The sequence below is a fragment of the Solanum pennellii genome, chromosome 2, assembly GCF_001406875.1.
Source record: "Solanum pennellii chromosome 2, SPENNV200".
Taxonomy (NCBI): domain Eukaryota; kingdom Viridiplantae; phylum Streptophyta; class Magnoliopsida; order Solanales; family Solanaceae; genus Solanum; species Solanum pennellii.
In genome coordinates this window covers 54,461,799-54,471,199 of record NC_028638.1, presented here as the reverse complement: position 1 = coordinate 54,471,199, position 9,401 = coordinate 54,461,799, and the positions used below count along the sequence as shown (strand labels likewise).

At 27.8% G+C, this 9,401-nt stretch overlaps 2 protein-coding genes across 2 annotated transcripts; one reads left to right on the top strand and one right to left on the bottom strand.

Moving 5' to 3' along the window:
* The first annotated feature begins 3,466 nt into the window (after positions 1–3,466).
* On the top strand, positions 3,467–5,083 carry LOC107011851 (expansin-A10). Its single transcript, XM_015211514.2, has 4 exons — positions 3,467–3,612; positions 3,696–3,827; positions 3,904–4,192; positions 4,299–5,083. The coding sequence occupies exons 2-4, from the start codon at positions 3,704–3,706 to the stop codon at positions 4,603–4,605; spliced, it is 720 nt and encodes a 239-aa protein (XP_015067000.1). The 5' UTR covers positions 3,467–3,612; positions 3,696–3,703; the 3' UTR covers positions 4,606–5,083.
* Positions 5,084–8,226: 3,143 nt separating this feature from the next.
* On the bottom strand, positions 8,227–9,162 carry LOC107010362 (calmodulin). Its single transcript, XM_015209640.2, has one exon. It carries the CDS (start codon positions 9,033–9,035, stop codon positions 8,343–8,345), a length of 693 nt encoding a protein of 230 aa, XP_015065126.1. The 5' UTR covers positions 9,036–9,162; the 3' UTR covers positions 8,227–8,342.
* Between the last annotated feature and the right edge of the window lie 239 nt (positions 9,163–9,401).

Sequence of the window (9,401 nt, the reverse complement as noted above, 5' to 3'; positions counted from 1 at the left end):
TGGAATTCAGCGTGATATTAAATGGCAACATTAAATAGTTGTAACACATAATGGATTACAACTCTAAATTGTGGAGCCTTAAAAACTATCGCCAAACAGATACAGGGAAGACATAGATACCAACCAGTTCTGGTGTGCACAAGTAGACACGTATACTTATATGATATTGAATAAGTCGATACATGCATCCTACATGACTATTCCACTGAGATATACTCGTCTTACTGTATAACCAATTCATATTATGTCACGTAGGCGGTGTATGTATATTTATTCAACTTTATACAAATTTAAGTGTTTACTTGTGTACATCCACAGTTGGAAGACATAGATACCAACCAAGATTAAGCTAAAAGACATATTTACATATTATGTCTATTTTTAAAGTTACATGTTCATATCTATTTATTGTAATTTTAATAAATTTTCATGTAAATTTATACGTACTCCACGTCAAAAGTGTTGGGTTTCAAATAAAACCACCCTTATACATTAGTCCCCTCTAGTTATGACGGATGAAATTATCCCTAAATTCTTGACTATTGCAACTTCTATTGTCATTATTGTTATTATAGAAATTAAGGATTAGCGGTGAATGATCATGTGATGAATGACTTTATGTCACTTTCTTTTGAAACCCCAGGTGTGCACATCAAAAGGGCACAATCATGTGCCATTAATTTTTGTTTGAACTAATCCACTAATACTCTTAATTATGATTAGGATTTAAGCATTATCTTTTGTTTATCTACTACTTATTTTGATTAACATGCATGTTTAAAGTAAAATTGGTTCATCAACAAATAACTAATTGGGCTCTCGTGTGTCAAAATAGAAAGTTATACTAATCTTTTACGAAATGCCAGATTTTGGACTTTGTAGACTCTTAAAATAACAAATTAGTGTTTCCTAGTAGTAGTAAGTAGTAACAGCTTCATAGAACTGTTAACATCGAAGAGTTCCACAACAGAACAAATAAAAAGATAATACCTAACAAAACAACAAAACGTGTGACAGGGTACGTTTGTCTAGTTCGATATGGTGAAAATTGCGCCACTTTGCTTTCTAAGCTAATTCAAGATTTAGTGTCGGTAAATTCATTCATGTGATCTAATTAGGTTTCTTATATAATTTTTGAACCTTTTGGATATGTATATAATAACTTGTTCAGTTGAACCTACAAAATTCACTTCAAATATGTCTCTACTCCTAGTCAGAGGTAAAGTGTAAGTTGGATGTTTACATGAATCCATGATATGTTGTATATGTATTTAGAAATCTACCTAAAATATTTAAGATGTGTGTTAAGTAGGAAGAAAATGTTCTTCGGAAAATATTTTCTTGGAAAACAAGTGATGTTCTTATTTATTTCTAGTGTTTGAAATGTAAACAAAAAAAATATTATTTCAAAATAATTTATATGTAATCTAGCAAAACATGAATATGAGGATGAGATGGTGTGGGGAGTTGGGGTTCAAGGGTGGCATGGTGGGATGGCCAGGGGTCGGGTCCGAGGTGTTGGATGGATGGAGAAGAGACAGTTAACTTGGAATGTCACTTATTCAACTTGTTTTCACTATTTTCTTATTCTTAAAGAAAATATTTTTAAAAATATTTGTATGAAAAATTAAAAATATCAAACACATAAATTTCAAATTTTCAATCCGTCTCTGGCTGTCTGCTCCAGCATGGAAGTGTATATTATATGGTGCATTGTGGACTAGGTCTTGGTGCAATTTGTTGCGGATAATGTGGCATAATTTTGTACAATCACACTAAATTTGCAAAGACTAAATGACTAGATAAACATGCATGGAGTAGTTTAATTTCACTAACAATATTTAAAGCAGTGATGTTATTTAGTCAACACATGGTCTGAGCTGGTTACCAATGTGTACATGGAAATTAAATTATAATAAGAAACCTCAACGTCAAAATGCTTTTTGGGCTGTTATAGACTTTGATAAGATGCGTGGAGTCACTTTTATTACATCAAAATTGAAAAATATAAACAGATGAAGCCTATATTGTCTTAGGTTTCTCATTTGTCTTGAAACTTTATGATATTTGATTGTCTGGATAAAATCTTTTTATTTTATTTATTTACTGAAAAATCCGTAATCAGTGCAACTCTTTCTGGGAAAATGATGGATAAGACCTCTAATCTCTGAGTTAGTAATGCCTGGTTTCTCATGTTTGAATTTTTAATTTTATTTTTTCAAAAAATATAGTAATATTTTTTTTGGTCAACAATATTCACTTAACGCAACCACCTCACAGACATAATAGTAATTCGTGTACATGAATTTGAATTACGAGTATTTTTGTAACGTACAATCTTGTACTCTATCTCCATTTGAAAATTTATCGGAAATTAATAATAAAACAAGTTAATATAGATATAAATGATAAATTATATATCTATGGATCTATTTTGTGAAAATTTTAATTGCCTTCGGACTTCAACCTTGAGGAGATATTGATAGTATCCGATTCTGGCATTAGTGGAAGGATTGCAGTTACGTGTGTATCTTGATATTAATTATACCAAACAAATATAGATATATATTATGTAAAATTCAATCAAAAGAGATTAAGAATAATCTTGATATTCACAAATTCAAGACGTGATTCTTTTTATTTTTTTTTTCTCTTTCTTCTTGATAATAATGGAGTCAGGTTTAATTTTATTTTTTTTACAATGAAATCGACTAATCAATCTCCTAACAATATAGTACGTTATATGTTTCTTTTTTCAAATAACAATAGTGTTTGAATTTGCTTACGACTATTTCATAAGTCATAATTAATATCAAATATTATTTATTGATCGTTAAGCTACACCGTTGAGTACAAGAACGTGATAGTACTGAAAGAACATTGTGGATACAAATGTTGAGACAGGATTAACGAATCTGATTAAGTAGATAACATTTTATGGTTCCCAGTTGTTCTCCATTTTCATTAAAAAAAAATAATGCTACTATATAGAGGGTACAATTAAATTAGCCATACGTAATTTCACCAATCACATGAATTGTACCACTCTGCTATTGACCCGACCCTACACATACTGGATTCAATTTTGCAATGGAATTCCAGAATAGGACTGCTTCAATACCACGCGGCTTCTTTCCAGAGAAAACAAAACATCTACATATTTATTCTTACTCTGTTTCAATTTATTTGATATAATTCGAAAATTAAGAATTAAACTTCATATATAAAAACTAAATAAGAAGTATCAAAAGTAACAAAATTACAGTATTTAGAGGTCATACAAATAAAATTAACTCTCAAAATTCAAATTATGTTACGTAAATTAGGACAGCAAAAGTAGTAACTTTTCCAACTACTCAGTCAATTCCTTTAATTCTATGATGAAAAAGAAAATATATTTTTATGTGAATATGCTAAGTAGAGAGAGGATGGTCCCAAGCAACAGTTAAAGAAACTTTATCAGTTGGTCAGCTTAATTTAATATTGGACCTTTTATTTTAACGCCCAAACCACCCTTTTAGTTCCTCTATTTATTCTCCACGATTGCTGATAGCTTCATTTCCTAACTACACCCTCGTTCCTCAAGCAAACACATAGAAACTTTATTTTTTTGTGAGTCATTTTCCCTATTTGTTCAATTTTTTTTATAGTAAACTGATTTCATTAGCACTAAACTTTAATTCCATCCCCTGCAGGTTTAAAAATGGCTCTTTTAGCTCTCCTTTTAATGGGAATTTCCCTCATGTTTCAATCAGCCCACGGCTATGGTGGTTGGATCAATGCGCATGCCACTTTTTACGGTGGAGGAGATGCTTCTGGAACTATGGGTACTATAATTTTCCACTTGAGCCTAAGCTTGTACTCATGTAAAAAATAACTGAAATCGGGTGTGGATTTTGACAGGTGGTGCTTGTGGTTACGGAAATTTATACAGCACTGGATACGGAACGAACACTGCTGCGTTGAGTACTGCTCTGTTCAACAACGGGTTGAGCTGTGGAGCGTGTTTTCAGCTAATGTGTGTGAATGCGGGGCAGTACTGCCTGCCAGGCATAATTACGGTAACAGCCACCAATTTCTGTCCACCAGGAGGGTGGTGTGATCCTCCACGCCCTCATTTTGATCTCTCTCAACCTATCTTCTTGCGCATTGCTCAATATAGAGCTGGCATAGTTCCTGTTGCCTACAGAAGGTAATTTATATTTACCCTTTTCTTTATATCGAAATTGAAACTGAGAAAGAGTATTTTCTCATTTATTTGTTTATGGTAACTAAATTATTATGTTAATGTTTTACAGGGTACCCTGCAGAAGAAGTGGAGGAATTAGATTTACAATCAATGGCCACTCTTACTTCAACTTGGTTCTTGTAACAAATGTTGGAGGTTCAGGGGATGTACATTCAGTATACATAAAGGGTTCAAGAACTCAATGGCAACCAATGTCAAGAAATTGGGGCCAAAATTGGCAGAATAACGCTTACCTTAACGGCCAAAGCTTGTCCTTTAAGGTCACTACAGGCGATGGTCGCACTGTTGTTTCATACAATGCAGCTCCTACTTCTTGGTCATTTGGTCAGACATTTTCTGGAGGACAATTCCGTTAAAACGCAACATATTTTTACGGGAAAAAAAATTTCAGAATTTTCAAAGTATACTACTTACTAATATATTATTCTAAGAGTTTGGCCTTAATTTGAGGGTTTTACTCACCAAAATATTTGGGGAAAAGCGCAGTTTGGCACTTTTTGTCCATTGTAAAATTGGTCATTCAATTGTGGAAGTAAAAAGAATTGATTTGGCCTACTCTTTTTTGGGTGGTAATTAACGTTTAGGGGGCGGCAGTTGTGAGCTTTTACTGCTCACTTTAATAGTATAAATAGCATTTACAGTATTGTGTGCATAGAAGAAAAATATCTATTTTTTTTTTACTGCAAAAGAGCTAAGCACTAATTATGGTGAGTATGTATGTACCAATTGTCTCTAGCTATTTGTTTGTAAGAAAATGTTACTATAATAATAAAAGGAAACTCAAAGTTGTACTAGGTGCAATGTCTTATAAAGAGCATTCTCTACCTTACCATTTCTTAATGATGTCTTCTTGTAAATATGAGAGTTTTTACTATAAAAATGCATCAATCTCAAATAAATTATAGTAGATATATAAATTTTTGACATTTTTTTTTTCGAGTGAGGTGAGAAAGGTAGAGGAAGTTGAAACGGAAGAAATACGTAAATAGTTATGGATGGTCCACTAACTTATCTAAGTAGAACGAATTGGCAATATCGAATTTATTCGATCATAATAATGATTTGAAACTCCACCTACTAAAAATAATTTTTCACATTATTCCTAAAAAAAAAAAAAGAGAAAGCAATAGTATTCTTATAAGACTCTGGTATATAAAAGAAATGGATCTTAAATCTAAGTAAACACTAAAATGTAATCCATGAAAAATAGATTACTACAAACTATATAAGAAAACCAAATTATGCTTAGCGTACCGATGTGGAACTCAATTGGCTCTTTTAGAGCCCGTTTGGATGGGCTTAAAAATAGCTTTTAAAAAAATACTTTTGAAAGTGTTGAAATTTATTTTTAAAATAACTAGTAATGTGTTTAGATAAAATTGCTAAAGTTAAAAAAAAGTTGTTAAAGTGTTTGGCAAATAAGTGCTGTAACACTTTTTTTAATCAAGATGTCTGAAATACCTTTAAAAGTTGTTAACATGATAAGTTGATTAATTTAATAATAATATTAATAAAATAATATAAAAATAATAATAATGATAATAATAATAATAATAAAATAACATGAAAATAATAATAATGATAATAATAATAATAATAATATATGAAAATGATAATAATAATTATTTAATAATAATATAATAAATAATAATAATAATTAAAATAATAAAAAAATATTAATAATAATATATAAAAAATAATAAAATATTAATAATAATATATAATAATAATAATAAATAAAATAAATAATAATAATAATAAAAATAATTAAATATAAATAATAATAAAAATTAATAATAATATAACAATACGAAAATAATAATAATAATATAATATTAATAATAATAATTATTATTATTATATGATATATACAATAATAATAATAATAATAATAATAATAAATAATAAAATAAATAAATAATAATAATATATAAAGTATTATTAATAATAATAAATAATAATAATAATAATAAATAATAATAATAATATATAATAATCATAGATAATAATAATAAAATAATATGGAAATAATAATAACAATAATATAATAATAATAATAAAGAATAATAATAAAGAATAATAAAATAAATAATAATAATAATATATAATAATAATAATAAAGAATAAATAATAATAATAATAAGATAAAATAATAATAATAAAAATAAATAAATAACAATAAAAATAAAAATAAAAGAATTAAAGGTAAAAAGGTAATATATACGGTCAACATAAAATGACTTTTTTAAGTTGAAAAAAAAAAGATCTCTTACCTAGCTTTTAGCTTAGATCAAGTAATTTTTGACTTGAAATAAGTTACTTTGATATTTATCAAACACTCTAACAAGTCAAAAACTGACTTTTTTAAGTCAATTTGATCAACTTTTAAGTATCATTAATCTTATTGTGCATATTTTTCATAAAATATGATAACAAAATACAATTAAAATGAAGTTTTTTGAAATAAAATAGAAGTAGTTGATATGTACAAATCACATAAAAAATTAGAATATCGATGTATCCTGAATGTGCTGATCAATATTAACTATTTATCTATTTTTCTCTTAATTTAGATTTATTATTAACCTTTACTATTTACATGAAAAATGACTTTGTCATCCTAATATACAAAATTAAGTAATTTCTCCAATTAAATCATTGTTGAATGATATTGAAATTAAGACATTGATTTATTAAACTAAAAATAGTAATTCATTCTCCATTCAATAATATTTATCCATTAAATTAAAAATAGTTATTTTATAATATTTATTCGATTTGAAAAATTAAGAAATAATTAACTTTTGTTATTAAATTATTTATCATCTAACACATTTTTCAAAACATTAAATTTAATAAAGTCAATAGATAAAATAGTAATATTATTCTTTTATTTATTATTTTTTAAAGAGTATCAAATCAATAGTGGACAATTATGATTTGACAAGGGTAATATATATTAGGAACTTTTTATTTATTTTTTACTTCAAAGATGTAATATATTAGGAAATAAATGGATTTAATTATATTTTTAATTTTAAGATAAATCATTTTTTTTTTATCATTGCACCATTAATAATTATATTTAATTTTTAATAGCTATTTAAACTCTGTTAATCCTCAATATTTTCCTAAGCATATTTTCCCTACAACTAATTTAATTCCTTCTATTTATTAATGCTTTGAGAGACGTGATGTTATTCCTTAAGAATTAAAAAGTACATAATTATTCTTTATGCCATTAATAACTTTGTAACTCCTCAATGTTTTATATATATTATCTTTATCATCCAAAAAAATCTTTCCTATTCTCTATGATTTTTTTTTTGTTGAGATTACCTCCAAGTATCTAACTGTATATAGATGTCAAAATTGTGGAGTAATATTTGGCGAAAAGTATATATTTATATGGCGGAATAACCTGAGAGGCTTTTATACTTGGTTTTATTTGTCATGTGGACTTTTCTATTCACGATTTTATCAATTAAACTCTCGAACCCACTGAAATAAAATATTATTTACTTGTACTTCAAATATTTCTATTACTCTTACCAAATTCAACTATCTAAGTTATTTTTCAAGAAAATAAAAAAAATGATATAATTAACGACAAAATATTTAAAATAATAATAATAATAAAATCGCATAAAATAAATATTGTAAATTAATAAGTCATAACGAAATTGATCATAATTTAAAGTACTAATCATGCTAAAATAAATTTAGTAAGTGTTAGTTACATGACTAAATATTAAAAGAAAGTAAAATTAGATCATGTATTTTAATTGTCTAAATCAACGTAAAATTAAAAAACAAATATTTAATATCATTGTCATTCTTAGTGTTGAATTGATTTTCTTTTTGCATTAGTATTAATTTAATTTTTATTTAAACTTTATTATAATTACCAACATGTATAGACTATAATCTTATTAGATGATTAAGAATTCTAATTTTCAAACATAAAATAATTATAGTAAAAGATAAAATTATGAATAAGTATAAGAGATATTTAAAAATTATATCAAAGTAAGAGTAAATCGAACAAATTAAAGAATGTTACAAAATGTTTGTGTTCATCCAATGATTGTTGTTACAACATTTTGACAAATTCCTGGAAATCGATTCTTCCATCTCCATTTTCATCAAAGGCCATGGTCATCTTCTTGCAATTATCCAATTCTGCAACTCCCTTTAATCCCAGAGCACACAGAACTCTCTGCAAATCCCTTTCATCAATAAATCCATCTTTGTTCTCGTCAAACACATCAAAAGCTTCTCTTACTTCTTGCTCTTTAGCTTCTAATTCCTCTCCGAAAAGTTCAAAAATGTCATTAGAATCCAACCTCTCCTGAATCTTCACACCTTCAGGATTGGCAAAAATACCTAAATTAGCCATAACCATTTCCACCTCTTCCCTGTTTAAGCTTCCATCAACTAATTTCTCGCTCAGTTTTTTGGGAGTGTTGTGTTTTTCACACACTTGGGTTTCAGCAAAGGACAAAAAGGTAAAAAGTCTTCGAACACAATCAAAGATTATATACAGAAAGAAGAATCCCACCGCCCCATGAATTAGCAGGGGAACTGGAATAGTAGTTACAGGGAATTTCTTGAATGGAAATCGATTCAAATAATTAGAAGCTGCCATATTAAAATTAAAATTCTTGATTGAGATGGAGAAGAAGAGAAATATCTCTTTGTTGTTGTTGTAAAAGGCGAGTGATACTGTTGCATGCAGAAAAAAAACAGAGTTGAAGTATTTGTTTTGGTTTTGATGAAGAATCATGAAAGGTTAAGGGAAATATATATAAATTGAAAGTTTGAAGATGGAGGAAAGTGCTTAGTAGGTGCACGCAATTGAGGAGTTCGTGACCAAATTCATTAAAAAAAATTGGTCTTGCACTCAATGGAAGTGTCACAGGAAGTTTCTTCAATTCCTAATTTTTTGGGAAGAGTCATTTGCCTCTTGTTGGAAATATGGTGGGGCAGGCTGGCTTGTTCTAGTTTTTGTTTATTTGTTTTGCTGGCAGTTTCTGATTGCTTCTGCCCCAAATTAGCCTCTTTTACTGACCCAAAAAATTAAAAAGACCTTATTGAGTTGACCGTTACAAGAAGGAAGTTGCCTTGGAATTTCGTTATAGATTTTTATATT